The 21,405-nt window shown below is 35.8% G+C and overlaps 1 protein-coding gene across 1 annotated transcript in view; it reads left to right on the top strand.

The window, feature by feature from the left end:
- The first annotated feature begins 3,227 nt into the window (after nucleotides 1-3,227).
- The window catches only part of cygb2 (cytoglobin 2), a 36,921-nt gene continuing 18,743 nt past the window's right edge, over nucleotides 3,228-21,405 (top strand). Inside the window, exon 1 of the mRNA XM_084129381.1 lies at nucleotides 3,228-3,737. Coding sequence (XP_083985507.1) covers nucleotides 3,457-3,737 — 281 coding nt within the window. The 5' untranslated portion in view covers nucleotides 3,228-3,456. The remainder of the gene's footprint in view (nucleotides 3,738-21,405) is intronic.

The following is a 21,405-nucleotide window of genomic DNA, read 5'->3' as shown; positions in this document are numbered from 1 at the left end:
TACAGGTTCCATTCTGACGTGTACCTCAACTTCTCGGGAAATCTGGCATAACTGGAAGATAAAGGAATGCAGGTGCACTGTTCATCCTCAAGAGGGCAGAAGATGATCAAATTAAGTGATTTTGACTTGAAACGGGTTCATTAACATGAACTGAGAATGAACAATACTTCTTCAGCATTTATTAATCTTAGATAATATTAATTTCAACATTTACTAATATCATTAAAATCAAAGGTTGTATTTGTTAACATTTGTTAATGCACTGTGAACTAACATGAACAAACAATGAACAGCTGGATTTTTATTAACTAACATTAACAAAGATTAATAAATACTGTGACAAATGTATGGCTCATTGTTAGTTCAGGTTAGTAAATACATTAACTAATGTTAACTAATGAACCTTATTGTAATGTGGTACCAAAATATCTTAATTTTAAAGCTGTGCAGTCAACAAATTCTTCTTTTTAGTCAGAACTGAACCAAAACAGTGCCATAATTGTGCCACTAGTGAGCAAATTCAGAAAAAAACAGTTGTGGCCCATCTGTGAACCTTAGGCCTATGCAATTCTTGTATGGTCAAGTTCTGTAACATGCTGATGGTCCATGTGGCTGATAGACCAAAAGCCATTATTTACCCATATTTATACCAAACTTATTTTTTTATTTAAAATGTCCATTACAAAATTGATTCACAGTCATTTTTTCTTTTTTTATTAAAGAAAGCATTTTAAACCACAGAAGTGTGCTGATATTGGTAGTGATGTTGGAATCTATCTATAACATTCAAATTTAATATATTCTTTACAAGTACAAATGAATGTGTATGGTCTCCATGGTCGCATCAGGGCAAACAGGAAGTTCTTGGCCGACCTCCGTGGTCGCATCAAGGAGTACAAGGCAGACAATGAGTTCATGGACCACAATGCTGGGCTCTGGGACAGTAGCTGGAGTGGATTCATGGACTGAAGTGGACTCTGGAGTGGACTCTTAAACTGAAGTGCAGTGCACGGCCCAAACACACCAAATGGCCATTGACGTAACAGGGAGTACAGTTGTCAGTGGGACCACCTCTGAGACCTCCAGACTTGATGCCACTGCAGAGATACCAGCTGCATCCGTGGTGTGTCTTCTAGGCTAGATGGCAGTCTCAAACGCCTAGGGGTTAGCTTAATGGCTTCATGTGCAAAGTTCATGATGCCCGGGAACACTGACGCTCTGGCATAACACCCATGATGGCTGGAGACTCTAGCATGGCGTCCATGTCGGCTGCGGGCTCTGGCATGGCGACCATGACAGCTAGAGGCACTGGCGTGGCGGTCATCTTGGCTGAAGACTCAGGCATGGCGGCCATCGTAGCTGAAGACTCAGGCATGGTGGCCATCTTGGCTGAAGGCTCTAGTATGGCAGCCATGTTGTTAACTGGCTGTGGTGTGGCAGCCATGCTGTGAAACGGCTCTGGTGTAGCGGCTATGTTGTGAAACGCCTCTGGCGTGGGAACCACAGGGAAGGAAGGTACATATAGCATAGGGCTAGCGATCATTAAAACAGGATTGCTGGTGATCGTGGTGGGCCAGGTTCCGAGGTGCATGGTGTTGGAAAACAAGGAAATGCTGTGAGTCTTCACAATGAGATAATGAACAGACAGGGTTTATATAAGGTGAGTAAACAAGGTAATGGGTAGCAGCCGAATGCAATGAGTGTTGAGTCCGGGCAAAGGATGATGGGTAATGCAGTCCATGACCGAGTAACAATAGTCTAGGGAGGAGTGCCCTCTGGTGGCTATCAAGGGCACTCCAGCTGGTGATTGCAACACTTGGCTCTTTAATTAATTAAACATTTTCTGTCCTGACTGAGATTCTACTGGAGATCCACCAATGTTGTATAACCATCATATTTAAACTACCTAACTAGTACATTCTGTTGATCCTTGATCAATTTTTTCTGACATTCTTAAAAATACCAGAATACAGAAACAAACAAAAGAACTGTAAGATCACTGCATTTGACACTCACACTTCCTCTGCCTCTTTACTACTAACAGAAGACAGAGAACAGCGAAATTTCAACTGATTAATAATTAATTTGTTAGTTAATTAGGCTCCCCAGACACAAAATAACTTAAGCTCTGTTCACTGAACCATTTGAATGATTCTCACTAAATTATTAAAGGTCTGGAGCTCAATTATGCCCAGGTTCACCCCTTTTTGCTCCACAGACAAATGACTGGAATTATCTTGTCGAACAGATGTAGTCAGATGTATGTCCTTTCCTCTCTTGTTGTGTCCATCTCTCCGTATCTCATGCTTAATGTCTGCATAGCACTGCACCAGATAGACATATTTAAAGACAAATATTCAAGATGGTGTTTGTGAATTAAGTGACTGAGATTAAATTGGTTATGTTTTGTGTCAGTATCCTCTTTTATTATTATATATATATATATATATAAAATTTTTTTTTTTTTTTTTTTTTTTTTAAATAAGTCTGTTGTGCTTGTTTATATGAAGTAAAAAAAAAAATATATATATATATATATATATATAAATATAAAAAATAAATAAAAAATACCAGTGTTATACTTTGGGGTACAGTTGTGGTGTAAATAAAGCAACAGCATTGCATAATCTCACAAATATTCACAGCAGTGCAGTTCATTAGGGCAAATTATATCTCAGGTATACAGACATATTTCTGTAAATAGTAGAAAGCAGTTTTTTTTTTAGTGTAAAACTTTTGTCCTTCAAAAAAGAAAAAAATATTATTATTGTTAATTTGTTATTTTGATTTCTATAGACCCTCTTGGAGAGGAGTAATCCTCTTCATTCTTTAGGCAAGACTGTCCATCTCTGGATCTGGACATAATTTCTTCTGGCTCAATGAACAATAATAAAATTAAATAAATAAATACAAATAATAATGATAATAAAATTTAAAAATAATAATAATACTTTTGTGAGAAAATCTTTGTCTGAATTTATGTGTATTTTATTTTGCGTAATAGGCTTCAGATTCATGTTATACCTTTTTAAAGAATGTGATTGTTGAATATGAGCTTGTGTGTGTTTGGAATCTGTGAGTGTAAAGGCGCAGCTTAGAAAGGCTTGATAGGTAACACAGGAATTGTCATGCGCTCTCTCTCTCTCTCTCTCTCTCTCTCTCTCTCTCTCTCCCTCGCTCTCTCTCCCTGTCACTCCTCCCTTCAGCTCTTCAGCTCCCTCCTTCTCCTCCACACGTTCCATATCTGAGGTCATTACAAATCCAGAAGTTCCAAGCACAGACAACATCTGTGTTAGAGGGTAGACAAAGACCTTAGCAGCTTGGAAGACAAGGAACGGAAAAGCAGACAGAGAGACAGAAGACAGTGACAGCAGATATATTCATCGAGCGATTGTCAGTAGTGAAATCATCCTGCCTGCTCAAGGGAGTGAGGGGCACAGGGTGAGAGGGGGGCGGATGCACACTCTCTACTCTCTTGCCCTGCGTTTCTGTTGCCCCCTCCGCCAACTTCGTCGGTCCTCTCCACCACCACCACCTCTCATTCCATCGTCTGTGCCTGCTTCAGGCGCAAGTACCCCGTGGTGTGTCTGTGGCATGGAGAAAGAGAGGGAGGATGAAGAGACAGAGGAGAGGGAGAGACCAGAGCCGCTGACAGATGTGGAGCGAGGCATCATTCAGGACACCTGGGCGCGTGTTTACGAGACCTGTGAGGATGTGGGCGTCACTATACTGATCAGGTGCAGTAATTTGCCAAGAAAACAGTTAGAGGTCTTGTTTTATTGTCTTTGCACTGTGTTAAAATCATTGTAATCTTTTAATGTGTTATGATATGAAAGTTTTTGGAATTGTGAAGTTCGTAGTTATCAAAATTTTTCAAAAGCACCAAAGACATTCTTCCAGTTTTTTTCAATCATATGCACTTTAAAGTTCTTCTTTAACCACACATTTTCATTCTGCCATTAGATGTGCTTCTTGTACATTTGCAAATGACAGCATGTGCAGCTGCATGGTGGGCAGAGAAGAATACTGGCAAGCAGACCTTTCAGGGTGGATATTTTAGCACACAGGGACAAGCCGCTGGCATACAAACACACAGACACACAGATACATCTACAGTACATACAAGTGAAAAAAAAATTAGGAATAATGATTTACATGATTTTACATGAACTATATTATTCGGAGGGGGAGGGGGAGGGGGAGGGGACTACAGATAATGTCTTTCTAAAATGTGACACTTTTTTGAGTATTTTTTTGCTCTTGCAGCTGGCATTCGCAAATTAGGCTTGATGATGGACAGATGCCAAGGGAAGATGTTCCATGACATATTTGTCCACATGCTTTTTCTCAGTGTCAAAGCTTCTCAAATATGCACAACATAGAACAAATCCATCTTTACAGTAGCTCCTATTTTTAACACTCACCAAATAGAATTTAGCAAGTACAGATACCTGCTATAGTATTTCCTAATCCCTGCAATACCTTTGTATGGTTTCTGTGATAATTCGGTAGAATCTGTCAGAGCGCTGTATGTGTTAGATTAGAACAAACTCCAGAGGTAGATTTAACAGGGTTTGCAGTACTCACAATCCCTTGTGAATTTACAGTGTTGTATTGCATAAACTGAAATAAACCAAAAATGGGTAACACTTTATTTTAAGGGTCCAGAATAATGCATTAGTTAAGGATTAATTAATGATTAACTTGTTCACAATTAAGCATTAGTTAAGCACGAATACACTAGTAATTCATGATTAACTTTACATTGTAAGGGTCCTGAATTATGCATTAGTTAAGTAAGGGATAATATACATCCAGCCGGTGGTTTTCTCAAAATAACCAAGGTTTTCTTGGTTTTCTCACCAAGATGATATCACTGCCGTAAAAGTTGTCGTGTCAAGCTTTTTGAGGCGGCAATTTTTGAATTCATAATGAGCGCGGGATGTTTACGGTCGCTGTTGAGGATGGAGATCATAGATATCATATATAAAGACTAGATGTCTCGTGCGCGCTGCTGGCCAATGGAGGTCGACGTCCGCACGTGGCGGCCATCTTGCCACAGTGTGCTCGCTCACTTGTTTAATTGTGCATGTACTTTTAAATAACCATAACTTGCTCAATTTTCTACCGATTTTCAAACGGTTTGGTTTGTTATAAACGTCAGAGATGTAGTTATGACACTGCATACATACACTGCATACATATGAATAATTATAACATACATGTTCAAGCATTCGGAATTATAGCCACGTTAATAACATTTGTAAGAAACCAAACCGTTTGTAAATCCGTCAAGATTTCAGCGAGATAAGAGGATTTGTGTGCATGCTGATCACTCACCTTAATTCACAGCTTCACTGTGACAAGATGGCCGAACGGTGATGCCGGAAGTGACTGCGCCATAAGACATCTAGCGTTTATATATGATATCTATGATGGAGATGAAGATCCCTGGATAAAGAATTGAATTTGGATCTGTTCCTCGCAGTTGTATGGATTCTAAAGATGTGGATTAAAACGGATTAAATTGATGTCTTTTGTGAATTTGTGTTGTGTTTGGAGTACTTTCTAGTCCTGTGTCTGAGAAAACACCTTTTGTGTCCCATGGCAAACAAAATAAGTATTACATAAATAATAAATAATGGTAAATAAATAATGGTTAAACTATTACAGAAATGTTATTAATTTTAAGGTTTTAAAGTGTAGTTTTGTTCAACGTAATCCTTTGAAACGAGTTTGCAGTGGAAGTTACGAACAGAGCAGAATGTTTTTACATAATTTTTAGTGCTGTCAATATTGTACGTTTCAGTGTATGAAAATGTAAGTACATGTATGTGTTGAGATCACGTCTGGTCTATTCAGGGCCCGGTTTCCCAAAGCGTTCTTATCTCTAAGTAGTTCTTAACCTATTCCTTAACCTCTCTCTTAACCTTATGGGACGGTTCCCGAAACGTTCGTACACTAAGTCTATCTTTTGTAAGTCACACTTTCGTAAGGTTGGTCTGGACCACTCTTAGCTTTACCTTATCACTGTTGCAGGTCTAAATGAATATAATTCTTTAGTTTTAATACACCCAGACAGTATTCAATTAGGCTAATTCAAGTGTTTTCATGCAAAGAATAAAATTGTCATTACACTGATTGTTGTTAGATTTTTAATTATATTATTATACAATATTATTAATTTAATTAAAACGCTCTTTTAAAGGCCAGTGAAAGCATAGGCTACTGTCAGTTAAGTCCTATTCGGACGCTAATATTGTTTCTCATGGGCTCGTCCGGTATTTTAAACATTTACAGGGGTGAGTCGGTGATTTTAGTGCCGTCCGAATCCATAATATCAGTGTTTTTCTCACCCAATCCGCGTAAAAATCCCTGGCCAAATTAGTACCTTCTGTTTTTTGACACACAGGTCGTGTGGTAATTTAATTGCCGTCTGAATCCACATCTCCGAGTTTACAAGAGATTCAAAATTCACGGTTTAAATCCTTTTTGATCACTGCCGAGCACCGTACGCAAGATGTAAACTTTTATTACTGAAATGCTGGAAAGTATTTACACAAGAACAATATTTCATCGCAGCTCCACCTCAGCGAACAAAAATGGGAAAGAAAAGGCGGCACGTAAATTTTTGAAAAGGTTATTGTGGCAGCAATAGGCTATATGTTACAATTTTAAAATATGTAGGCTAGGCTATTATAGGCTATTATAGTTTGGATTATTTTTTATAATATCCAATAATCATAATAATTTGCAATTTCAACTATTTCTGAAGTGCTTCTTTTATAAAGATCACCGCTTTCTCACATAAACAGCCCCTGCACGAGAGAATAATTGATTCTCAAGCCATCGATTTCAAACAATTCAGCACCATCGCCACGGACAGCACCCGGTAACGTCGCACGTAAGAAGGTATATCTTAAGCAGCTTCCAAAGGTATGGTTCGGGGAACACACTTAGGAACATAAACACCTTTGGTAAGATATATCTTTCGAGCTCTCTTAGCGCGCTAAGAGTGAGCGTTATCGGGAAACCGGGCCCTGGTCAATAACATCTGGGCCCGGTTTCCCAAAGCGTTCTTATCTCTAAGTAGTTCTTAACCTATTCCTTAACCTCTCTCTTAACGTTATGGCACGATTCCCGAAACGTTCGTTCGCTAAGTATATCTTCTGTAAGTCACACTTTCGTAAGGTTGGTCTGGACCACTCTTAGCTTTACCTTATCACTGTTGCAGGTCTATATGAATATAATTCTTAAGTTTTAATACACCCAGACAGTATTAAATTAGGCTAATTCAAGTGTTTTCATGCAAAGAATAAAATTGTCATTACACTGATTGTTGTTAGATTTTTAATTATATTATTATACAATATTATTAATTTAATTAAAACGCTCTTTTAAAGGCCAGTGAAAGCATAGGCTACTGTCAGTTAAGTCCTATTCGGACGCTAATATTGTTTCTCATGGGCTCGTCCGGTATTTTAAACATTTACAGGGGTAAGTCGGTGATTTTAGTGCCGTCCAAATCCATAATATCAGTGTTTTTCTCACCCAACCTGCGTAAAAATCCCTGGCCAAATTAGTACCTTCTGTTTTTTGACAAACAGGTCGTGTGGTAATTTAACCCTCTGGTGTCCTTCATTTCAGAGTCACACTCAAGACCTTCGGGACCAAATGGTCCGGGAGGGTGGGAATAATATTTATTAAAAAAAATCATCTTTTTTTTTTTTTACTTGTTTTTTATAATATTTTTTCTTTTCTTTTTTGGTGTTTTGAGATAATTTTATGATTTATAATTAATATTTATGCAATAATTATGACCCATTTTTTCCCATTGAATATAATAGAATTTTTTTATATATATATAATTTTTTTTATATTTTTATTAAAGCTGTATTTCATTTTAGAGTCAAGCCTAGGCCTCATGAAAGCAATTTTTGAAATGAGATGGGCGCCACCTGGTGGACACACTGAGCATTTTTATCACGCAATAGCACATTTTTACCACTAGTGGATTTACAGCTCTCTGTAGAAAGGCTTGCGAATTCTAGTGATTTTTGCCTGAACAGATTTAGTCTGTTTTGCACTCTTGATGTTTTAGAGATTCACCCCTTCACTGTTGAGTCCTTTTTTTCTGCATCCTGGCTGATTTGTAGATTGTATGCACAAAAAAACTCTGTGTTTTCATATTTTTGACAATTTCCCATTCATTTCCTATGGGAGTCATTTTTGACCAAAGAGCAGAAGTGTGATGACCACTTAGCATGCTTGGATCATGACCTCAATATTTTTTGTGTGTTCACATACCTAATACCATAAAAGTCACCTAGTTTCGTAACATTCCGATGAAGCTGTGATTTTTAAAAATTCAAAACAGATTTTTGTAATCTGAATTTATTAGTGTGTATGTGTATAAAAGTGTGTTTGTGTGTGTGTGGATGTGTCTGTTTTGCACTCTTGATGTTTTAGAGATTCACCCCTTCACTGTTGAGTCCTTTTTTTCTGCATCCTGGCTGATTTGTAGATTGTATGCGCAAAAAAACCTCTGTGTTTTCATATTTTTGACAATTTCCCATTCATTTCCTATGGGGGTCATTTTTGACCAAAGAGCAGAAGTGTGATGACCACTTAGCATGCTTGGATCATGACCTCAATATTTTTTGTGTGTTCACATACCTAATACCATAAAAGTCACCTAGTTTCGTAACATTCCGATGAAGCTGTGATTTTTAAAAATTCAAAACAGATTTTTGTAATCTGAATTTATTTGTGTGTATGTGTATAAAAGTGTGTTTGTGTGTGTGTGTGTGTGTGTGGATGTGTCTGTTTTGCACTCTTGATGTTTTATAGATTCACCCCTTCACTGTTGTGTGCTTTTTTTCTGGATCGTGGCTGATTTGTATATTGTACGCACAAAAAAACTCTGTATTTTCACATTTTTGCCAATTTCCCATTCATTTCCTATGGCGGACCATTTGGTCCCGAAGACCTTGAGTGTGACTATTTTTTTTACAACCACTTAGACTATTCAAATCCTGTTGCCAATTTTTTTGGGTGTTCATATACCAAGTACCAACAAAGTCACCAAATTTCGGACCATTCCGATGAAGCTATGATTTTATACATTTTTTTATTTAAACATTTTGGGACCATTTGGTCCGAAGAACACCAGAGGGTTGCCGTCTGAATCCACATCTCTGAGTTTACAAGAGATTCAAAATTCACGGTTTAAATCCTTTTTGATCACTGCCGAGCACCGTACGCAAGATGTAAACTTTTATTACTGAAATGCTGGAAAGTATTTACAAGAACAATATTTCATCGCAGCTCCACCTCAGCGAACAAAAATGGGAAAGAGAAGAAGGCACGTACATTTTTGAAAAGGTTATTGTGGCAGCAATATATGTTACAATTTTAATATGTAGGCTAGGCTATTATAGGCTATTATAGTTTGGATTATTTTTTATAATATCCAATAATCATAATAAATTGCAATTTCAACTATTTCTGAAGTGCTTCATTTATAAAGATCACCGCTTTCTCACATAAACAGCCCCTGCACGAGAGAATAATTAATTCTTGAGCCATGGATATCAAACAATTCAGCACCATCGCCACGGACAGCGCCGGGTAACGTCGCACATAAGAAGGTATATCTTAAGCAGCTTCCTAAGGTATGGTTCGGGGAACACACTTAGGAACATAAACAACTTTGGTAAGATATATCTTTCGAGCTTTCTTAGCGCGCTAAGAGTGAGTGTTATCGGGAAACCGGGCCCTGATTTATTCTGGTCAGTAAACTTAAATGTCACTCAATAAGTGCCATAATTAATGAGGATAATTAATCAAATTGTCTTTATTACTGTATTAATGGCAGTTTAGCCTTAATTATTGACTTATTCTGGGCCCGGTTCCCCGATAACGCTCACTCTTAGCGCGCTAAGAAGACTCGAAAGATATATCTTACCAAAGTTGTTTATGAAGTGTGTTCCCCGAACCATACCTTAGGAAGCTGCTTAAGATATACCTTCTTACGTGCGACGTTACCGGGTGCTGTCCGTGGCGATGGTGCTGAATTAGTTGATATCGATGGCTCGAGAATCAATTATTCTCTCGTGCAGGGGCTGTTTATGTGAGAAAGCGGTGTTCTTTATAAAAGAAGCACTTCAGAAATAGTTGAAATTGCATTTATTAGGACTCATGGGATATTATAAAAAATAATCCAAACTATAATAGCCTATAATAGCCTAGCCTACATATTTTTAAATTGTATCATATATTGCTGCCATAATAACCATTTCAAATTTGTACGTGCTTTCTTCTCTTTCCCATTTTTGTTCGCTGAGGTGGAGCTGCGATGAAATATTGTTCTTGGAAATACTTTCCAGCATTTCAGTAATAAAAGTGTAGGCCTACATCTCGGTGCTCGGCAGTGATCAAAAAGGGTTTAAACAGTGGATTTTGAATCTCTTCTTGTAAACTCAGAGATGTGGATTCAGACGGCAATTAAATTACCACACGACCTGTTTGTCAAAAAACAGTAGGTACTAATTTGGCCAGGGATTTTTACGCGGGTTGGGTGAGAAAAAACACTGATATTATGGATTCGGACGGCACTAAAATCACCGACTCACCCCTATAAATGTTTAAAATACCATACAAGCCCATGAGAAACAATATTAACAATATAACTGACAGTAGCCTATGCTTTCACTGGCCTTTAAAAGCGCTTTTTAATTAAATTAGTAATATTGTATAATAATATAATTAAAAATCTAACAACAATCAGTGTAATGACAATTTTATTCTTTGCATGAAAACATTTGAATTAGCCTAATTGAATACTGTCTGGGTGTATTAAAACTTCAGAATTATATTCGTATAGACCTGCAACAGTGATAAGGTAAAGCTAAGAGTGGTCCAGACCAACCTGTGGTCCAGAAAGTGTGACTTACAGAAGATATACTTACCGTACAAACGTGTCGGGAATCGTGCCATAACGTTAAGAAAGAGGTTAAGGAATAGGTTAAGAACTACTTAGCGATAAGAACGTTTTGGGGAACCAGGCCCTGGTAAATAAACTTAAATATCACTCAATAAGTGCCATAATTAATGAGGATATAACTTTTACTTTAGAACAGGGGGTCAAATTGTCTTTATTACACTATTTTAGCAATTTATAACTTCAAAACCAACAGTAATTAAACATAATTACTAGCTTATTGTTCAGTTAACTTAATAGAATGGCACAGAAATATAATTACATCACTACACAAAAATAATATACAGCTTATTAAGTTGTAAATAATGACTAAAAGATGTTTACTGTACATTCAGTTAATTATTAATTACTTGGTTAATTTTATTTATTTATAGCATAAATGTGTATCTTTCTAATGTTTAATAATTTGTAAATAATATATATATAAAAAATAAAATAAGCTCATAATTAGCAATGTATAATATAATTACGGTTGATTAGATTAACTAGATTATGCATTTTAGCACCCTAAAATGTCTATTAAAAATGAATAAACTCATAATTAACAATGTATACTATAATAACAGTTGACTAGATTAACTAGATTATGCATTTTAGCTATGTTTTTCTGTAGTCTCTTCACACACATAAGCGAACATAAATCAGTTTTAAATAGGCAAAGCCTACATGATTCATTATAATAGAATGCTTTAGGTTGCCAGGACAACTGTCAGGGATAATTTTGTGAATTTAAGTTATTAGACTGTGTGTGTGTGTGTGTGTGGTTCAGGTATACAGTACCTTACATTATAGGGACAAAATATCCCCAAAAAAGATGTCAATATCTGAAACCCTTGTCCTTGTGGGAATATTTTTTGGTCTCCATGAGGAAAATAACTTAAAAATTATAGTGCTGTTTTTTTTTTTTTTTTTAATGCATAAAGTATTCTGTGCTGAGTAGTTTTAGGGGTAGGGTGAGGGGATATAATGTAGGCCCTACAGTTTTTACAGTATAATAATCATTATGTCTATGTAAAGTCCCCATAAAACATCAAAACCCAACGTGTGTGTGTTGCTAATCTGTGGATACGGAGTATTGGCACATTCTGATGTCTCTCACTCTCCTGTTGGCCAGATAGAAATTGTTTTCGTTGGCACCTTCTGTATGCATTTACATTTATGCATTTGGCAGACGCTTTTATCCAAAGCGACTTACATTACATTTCAAGGTACACATTTACATTCTTATCAGTTCTTACTTTCCCTGGGAATCGAACCCATGACCTTGGCGTTGCAAGCATAGCATGTACAGCTCTAATATTTGTGTAACTACACACATGTAACAATCGACTGAATGGTATGGGTAAGTACAAATGTGTAACAGGACATTGGTAACAACACTTTTTTCACTTCCATGCAATTGTATTCTTGTTTAAATTTGTTTTTAGAACTTCTCATGCGTATTACCTCTTTAAGGTGAATTGCTTGTATTCATTATGTGTAAGTTGCTTTGGATAAAAGTGTCTGCTGAATGAATAAATGTAAACAAAATGTAACTTATTTGGTTATTATTTTTCAAAGTTCTGAATACAGTAACTCATTTAACAAAAAGCAAATGTTTATTTATCATATTGACCATTTTGACAGCTATTGGATATTTAATTAAAAAAATATATATATATTGTGGTTGTTTTACAGTTAATAACGTTTACTTGTTTTTATGACTTAAATAAAAACATCTCAACCAAGTTTTATATCTCTGTTGTCTATATACCACTGTGGATGTTTAACAAGTAGATTAAGCTAGATCATTTTGAACTCATTAAATAATACAAATAAATAAATAATCAATAAATAATTTAAGTAGAAGTAACATTAAATAAGGGTGGAATTACTAAATTTATTATACTTAAGTCAACTAAATTTAATCAAGCTAAGATAACTAAATAAAATTAAGTACATTCAACTAGATGTGTTTATTTAAACGTATAGATAAATTAATTGATTGCAACCACTTACCTTCCACTTTACCATTGAGTAAATTCAATGAATAATTTTTTTCAGTATACAGCTGTGGCCAAAAGTATTGGCAGTGAGATAAATTTTGTCTGTCGAAAAGTTTGCTGCTTCAATTGTTGTGGTGTTGATTTGCATTGTTTCTAGATTATTGTGCAGAGTGATCAGATGCATTTTAAATAGTTACAAAAACTTAATTGGCCAAAAAAAATTACTTTATCACCTTTTTTTTTTTTTTTTTTTTTTTTTCTTTGCCCTGGCACAAAATGACCTGCTAGCATCATTTCACTGTCATATCATAAGCACATGGGAAAGTGTGAACAAGTACTATTCACTTTACTCACTTTAATCTCTATCATTATCATTGGAGTATAAGAGCAGAAAGATTGCTATAAAAGGAGGGAAGAACTGCTTCCAATCATTGTGTTCTTGTGTTACCAATGGTAACCTCCAAAGAAAGACGTGCAGCCATCATCATTTTGCATCAAAATGGCCTTACATGCAAGGAAATTGCAGCAAAGTATATTGCAGCTGAAAGAACCATTTACCAGATCATAAAGAACTTCAAGCAGAGAGGTTCAACTGCAGTAAAGGCATCAGGACGTCCCCGAGTGTTCAGAAAGTGCCAGGACTGTCTTTTCCTGAGAAGTCAGCTGCAGAATTGTTTCACCACCAGTGTAGGGCTTGCTTAGTATTGACAGCAGGTGGGTGTGAGTGCATCTGCACGCACAGTGAGGCAAAGACTTTTGGACAATGGCCCGATGTCAGCAAAGAAGCCACTTCTCTGCAAGAAAAAACATCAAGGACATACTGAAATTCTGCAGGACATATAAGGACTGAACAGCAGAAGACCGTCTGGTGCAAAGTTAATTTCTCTGAGGAAACCCCCTTCCTACTGTTTGGGACATCTGGAAAATGGATTGTCTAGAGAAGAAAAGGTGAATGTTATCATGAGTCCTGTGTCGTGCCAACAGTGAGGCATCCTGAGATCATCCATGTGTGGGGTTGCTTTTCATCCAAGGGACTGGGCTCTCTCACAATTCTGTCTAAAAACACTGCCATGAATAAAAAATGGTATCAAAACATCCTGATAGAGCAACTTCTCCCAACTATCCAGGAGCAATTTGGTGATGATCCGTGCATTTTCCAGCATGATGGAACACCATGTTGCAAGACAAGAGTGATAATGAAGTGGCTCGGTGACCACACGGATTATATCCGTGGCTACACAAATAAGGCCAAATTTGTGTCTAACAATAAACCATGCATTAGACATCTTGTTTATAATAATAATAATAATAATTAATAATAATTCGTTACATTTATATAGCGCTTTTCTGGGTACTCAAAGCACTTTACATGGAAGGGGGAATCTCCTCAACCACCACCAATGTGCAGCATCCACCTGGATGATGCGACGGCAGCCATACTGCGCCAGAATGCCCACCACACACCAGCTTACTGGTGGAGAGGAGACAGAGTGATGAAGCCAATCAGTATATATGGGGATGATTAGGAGGCCATGATGGACAGAAGCCACTGGGCAAATTTGGCCAGGATGCCGGGGTTACACCCCTACTCTTTTTCGAAGGACATCCATTTTTAATGACCGCAGAGAGTCAGGACTTGTTTAGTACTGGCTCATACCACAAATGTCTGCATCAAGGAAGGAGCTTTAAACAAATAATTGTATTTGCATTATAATATAAGCTATGTCAAACCTTAAAGTTTTTAATTATGATTTTTATGCCCTGTTATTCTAAAAAAAAGAAAATACTTTTTCATTAATTTGAGTTATCATTTTCTAAATTCTTTCCACTTACTCAGACTTTGATCTGTGAATCTTAAAAGTATATGATTCGTCTGAAATCTTGGTAACAATTTGCATTAATGTTCCAGTGTACCTTGATTTAATGTGGACATGTGAAAATGGCTTACTATTTGGCAAGTATTAGATAAGTCACCCTTTTATTCATGTTGTTATAACTGCCTATCAATGATTTATAGTTCATTTGGATATGAATTATTAGATATTATTGAATCCCTTTATAAACCCTTAACAAAATTAAACATTAGCATAAAGTTTTTTTTTTGTTTTTTTTTTTTTCATGTCATCACATTATTACGGAGCCCCTGAGGGGACCTGTGAAAAAAAAAAAAATAGGACTTTCGCGTGCGCACGAGAAACTTTCGCGTGGGCACGAGAAACTTTCGCGTGGCCACGAGAAACTATCGCGTGCGCACGAGAAACTTTAGCGTGCGCACGCGATAGTTTCTCTTGCGCACGAGAAACTTTCGGTTTGCGTTATAGCGTCATTAATACAAATGTGGAAATATGGATGATGTATATATCATTTATGTTGTTGTTTGACATGTTTTGAAGTGTATATTTTAGCAAAAATCTTAAGCAAGGTGCTATTAAAGACAAGACTTAGAGGCATATTTTAGTCACAATTCAAATTATTGTATTAACTTTGAATATACTTTGAATTTGTATTTGTATGTGTATTGATAAAAAATAAACAATAGGCTAATAATCTTCTGCTACTGAGATGAAGGAAACATTTTTTTAAAGAAGTAAAGTTCACAAGATTGCTATTTATCTTGATCAAACTGTTCCGTCATCAGCTCTTCCTCAGTTCCGCACTGCAGAATAAAACAGTCATCCTCTGCTGCAGTTGTACGGATTCTTAACGCATTTATTGCAACTACATTTCATATTTTTCTCATCAAACAACCAGATTAACGAATGGTTCGACACAACCCGTACCGAAGAGCCTAGACAGGTATTTCTTCTGTATAGATATACTGTATACAGGGTAAATGACGACTGTTGGCCTACCATGGTCGCCCTCGTCCAGTAAGTTTTAAATAATAATAATAATAAATTAAGATATAAATCAATATAATTCGTTGTAAATTAAATATTTTAAACAATAGCTACAAAAAGGTAATAATTGACTGTATAGTCCTAACGTTCATGCATGAACTGTCATTCAGACTTACTGTCTAACAACCAGAGAACATCAGAGATATTAAAATACATACTCTTCTGAGTTTTATGATGTAGGCCTTTTTTATTAAAATTTATCGGCCTATAATTTATATCTCAAAGACGCGAGCTTGTGCGTGGCGCACTCAGTCATGTTGAGAGGGAAACACGCATTATATTATTAGGCTAGTCTATTCAGAAATAGTGTAAAAGACCTGTAAATAAAATACAACTTTAACATTATAAACACTATTAATAACATATATGCGTATTTTACTTCCCCATAGCCAAAACCTTAAATGAATGGAATCAGAAAACAACAAGAAATGAAAAATAAGTAACCACTTATAATAATAATAATAATAATAATAATAAATACATAGTAGTTTTTAAAAATATCCCATTGTGCCCTTTATTACATACAACTTTTAGCCTATTTTAAACGCCAAGCCTAAACGAATTTATTTGAATCGAAACTGAAACTATACCGCAAAGTTGGGTTCGCGCATCTTTCGTTCGGTCCAAAGTTTAATACTGAACAGGAATTAATAATCATTTAATAATGAACGGCTGTGATGTCAAGTTAATGCCAGAAGTGAACCGATGTTGTTAATAGCGCGATTCGCCGGCGCCCTCACTTGGATTTGTTCCTCAGTTGGGGAAATAACTTAATACTTTATCGTTTCATAGTCTGTCATTCGAAACAGTAAAATGTATACTTTTATTTGTGTACATTCAAAATGACTACAAAATGTCATGCCTTTGAAAAAGAAAGAAAACAACATGATGCGGACGTGTAGAACTTTATCCAAGAGCTGTTGTAAAGCATAGCCTATAAACAATCTGTTACAGTAATTTTCTATTATATGCAAAAGCTGCAACCATATTGTTAAAAGCGCTATATAAATGAAGGCGACTTCACTTGACCTGACTAGAAATCGAACAATTCAAGCTGTTTATTACATTTTCTACCTCAGAACGAAAAACGTTTTAGAAATATTGTTTATAAAACGAAAAATGAACTCTTTTCTAATTTTCTACTTTAAATATTAAATAAAAAAACTATACTGAACGAAAGACACACTGATTCAATTAGCCTACACTAATTGCAGTTTGAATAAAAAAATTCAAACCTTTATCTAAAATTTATATTTTTATATTTTATATAAATTTAAAACATTGTCTTTTTCAGACTTTCTTCTGTGAACACAAAAATGTTTTGCAGAATGTTCATTGAACAGTCATCAGCTTTCTTTGTCATCATTCTTTTTTCGATTTCTAGTCAGGTCAAGTGAAGTCGCCTTCATTTATATAGCGCTTTATGGTTGCAGCTTTTGGATATAATAGAAAATTACTGTAACAGATTGTTTATAGGCTTTACAACAGCTCTTGGATAAAGTTCTACACGTCCGCATCATGTTGTTTTCTTTCTTTTTCAAAGGCATGACATTTTGTAGTCATTTTGAATGTACACAAATAAAAGTATACATTTTACTGTTTCGAATGACAGACTATGAAACGATAAAGTATTAAAGGGGACCTATTATGCAAAATTCACTTTTGTATGGTGTTTGGACATAAATGTGTGTTGGCAGTGTGTGTACACAACCACCCTACAGTGATACAAATCCACTCACTCCTTTTTTTTAAATCTCCATAAATCAAAAGCAGTCTCTCCAAACGACCCGTTTTCAGAATGTGGCTTTAGTGACGTCACTAAAGCCACAGGCCCCGCCCACGAGTGTTGACTGACACCGCCGTTATAACTTAGACCCGCCCTGATCGAGTTCACTGCGAGTTTACACATCAGCCATTGCTGCAGCAATGCACTCACGAGAAGCGTCGAAGCATCTCCCAAGCGTTGAAGGTGTTGTAGCTGGATGTATTCATTCACATAGCTCTCTTTATTTACTCTTGAAATCTGCCAGCCACTGAAGACGAGGTGGATTCATTTTGTTTTCAAAAAAAAATGCTCCCTCAACTCTACAGAAATTTATGTAAGTTACTTATGCACTTCTTATACTGTTTACTCAGCTCTAACAGTGATTTTCTGAAGAAAAACTGATGCTTCATCTTTTGTGTGACATACAGTAAACTTTATTAAACTCATCAGTATATTTTGTGTCATCATTCAGACAATTCAGACAGAGTCCTACAGCAGGCTTGCATTAATAGTGTATACAAGCAATGCCAAATAGGTTATAATCGTAATTAATCTAAACTATACCTTTTCCAACTCCATACAGCATATATTCTCTGACTCTGCAGGCATTTTTATGGTCGAAATGAACACCATTACTGTGACTGTCTGTTTTATTATTATCATCTTCCCTGTTCTAACTCTGATCGCGGCTGCTTAGGCTCCGCCCCCTGTGACGTGAACCAGCAGCTCATTAGCATTTAAAGGAGAAGGACTAAAACAGTGCGTTTTTCACAGACCCAAAAAATGATTTAAACGTGCTGTAAATAAAATTCTGTTGGATATTTTGAGCTAAAACTTCACATACACACTCTGGGGACATCAGATAATTATTTTACATCTTGTGAAAAGGGGCATAATAGGTCCAGTATTTTCTTCAACTGAGGAACAAATCCAAGTGATGGCGCCGGTTTAAAATATTTAATTTACAACGAATTATATTGATTTATATCTTAATTTATTATTATTATTATTATTATTTAAAACTTACTGGACGAGGGCGACCATGGTAGGCCAACAGTCGTCATTTACCCTGTATACAGTATATCTATACAGAAGAAAGACCTGTCTAGGCTCTTCGGTACGGGTTGTGTCGAACCATTCGTTAATCTGGTTGTTTGATGAGAAAAATATGAAATGTAGTTGCAATAAATGCGTTAAGAATCCGTACAACTGCAGCAGAGGATGACTGTTTTATTCTGCAGTGCGGAACTGAGGAAGAGCTGATGACGGCACAGTTTGATCAAGATAAATAGCAATCTTGTGAACTTTACTTCTTTAAAAAAATGTTTCCTTCATCTCAGTAGCAAAGGTTATTAGCCTATTGTTTATTTTTTATCAGTACACATACAAATACAAAGTTTATTAAAAGTATATTCAAAGTTAATACAATTATTTGAATTGTGACTAAAATATGCCTCTAAGTCTTGTCTTTAATAGCACCTTGCTTAAGATTTTTGCTAAAATATACACTTCAAAACATGTCAAACAACAACATAAATGATATATACATCATCCATATTTCCACATTTGTATTTATGACACTATAACGCAAACCGAAAGTTTCTCGTGCCCACGCGAAAGTTTCTCATGCGTACGCGATAGTTTATCGTGCCCACGCGAAAGTTTCTCGTGCCCACGCGAAAGTTTCTCGTGCGCACGCGATAGTTTCTCGTGCGCACGCGAAAGTCCTATTTTTTATTTTTATTTTTTTCCCACAGGTCCCCTCAGGGGCTCCGTACATTATTTAGAACAAGAAAAAAAAAAGAAAAAAAAAAAAAAATTTGAAAAATGATATTTTATTCATGTTATTCTATGTCCTCTGTAGTGGACACCAGGACTCAGTTGTTTAAAAATAAAATGACAAGAAATTATATGGATAGGCAAAGACAATGGGATTTTTTTTTTTCATTCACCAATCAATTTTTTTTAACCAAAATTTGTATAAAGATGATTCTCAACTGTCATGAAAGATATAATGGAATGAATTGATACACCATTTTACTTTGTGCAATATGTGGGTAAAATGGCCCTAAATTAATATTTCCATTCAATGCAATGTATCTGTCTAATATCTAATTTGCATATTAATGTGTTCTTGGAGTACCATTTAATGAAAAAAGAAGTGTAATATTTGGAGTAATAATTCACAACATTTTATTAATAATAATCATATTTCATAGGAATACTGATGTATAATTTATTTCCATATTCACCTGACTCCCAAAATGCCTGATAAACATGATTTATGTCCTGATGTCCTCTACAGTGGACAAGTATGAAATCAATGCCCTGGGCCGGGTTTCCCGATAACGATGTGTCTTAGCTCTTAAGAGCGCTTTCTACGTGCAAGGTTACGAACGCTCGCAGCAATTCCACGAGCGTTTCCCAAAAATGCACTTAACATGAACGCGCGAGAATGCGCTCTACGTGCTACTTAAGAGTCGCTGTCCATTTGCGAAGTGCTGAAATATAACCTTATATGGAATCGTATTCTGAACGTTTAACCTAATTGTCATCTGTTGTGGATTAGCAATCAAGACAAGTCTATATAAAACACCTACAGGCGGAGGCACTGACAAAATGGCTGAACAAAAAAAAAAAAAAAGAAAGAAAGAAAGAAAAGAAACGATACCTTTCAAAAAGATGAAATTAATGTCCTTTTAGAGGAGATAGAGCGAAACAAAGATGTTATTTTTAACAGATTTAAAGGATTTATTTTATTTATTTATTTTGTTCATTCATTTAATTTTGATTAAAATTATTAGATTAAATTATTTCTATTTTTTGTTTTGTTTTCTGACCTTTTTAATTATTTAATTTATACATTAATTTAACCAACAACAAAAAAAGAGTAATAAAGTGTTCAATAAAGAACAATCAAAACCTTATATTATAATCACATTGCATTTGAATAAAGTTAAAGGTGTAATCTGCCGGTTGTCCTGCAGGTGTCCTCATAAATCTGTCTTCTTACGATGCACTTGGGGATGTACGATTACTCCAGAGCACTCGTAGATCTACGAAGATTTTCAAGTGCTACTTAAGCTACGATGCTTTTGGGAAACAGACCATAATATTAAGATCAGTCGTACGATCGTTTTTACGATTAGGCTTACGATGCTTTTGGGAAACGCAGCCCTGTTTTGTAACAGAAAGTCATATTTTGATTTGAAACCCCATAACGTTTTCCTGAGATGTTGGTTTATGAAATACAATTTGAAAAGTTGTCCGATTTAAATTATTATTACAATATATTATCATATTTCCATAAGAGTGCTACATTTGATCACTAATTAATGTCAGTCATTTTTAAAGTCCAAGGAGAAGTTGTTTTCATGGTGAAACCTCCAAACATTTGGTTTCTCTAAAAAGCCCTGAATGTGCTCTTTACAGGACACCAGGATTGTGACATGTGACATGTATGTTGTCAGAGAAATTCCTTCCTCGTGGAAGGTATACAATAATTTGATAGTCTCAAAAGTTATTTTAAAGTCAAAACACAAGAGGCATTGAACACATTGAGAGTATGTCCTAAAAATAACATGGATTATGTTAATGAGCCTTTAGATAACTGTCCTTATTAATTAATTCATTCAGGAGGGGGAGTTACGCAAGCACACAAGCATCCTTTACAAGTATGACAAATGTTACCAACTAGGGTAGCAAAAAACATTGGGTTTAACAGCTACTATTCTCAGTATTCTGATATGGTAG

Source organism: Abramis brama, assembly GCF_963993115.1.
Source record: "Abramis brama genome assembly, chromosome: 11".
NCBI lineage: Eukaryota > Metazoa > Chordata > Actinopteri > Cypriniformes > Leuciscidae > Abramis > Abramis brama.
The sequence above is the reverse complement of the archived record's forward strand: the minus strand, read 5'-3'. Positions and strand labels throughout refer to the sequence as shown.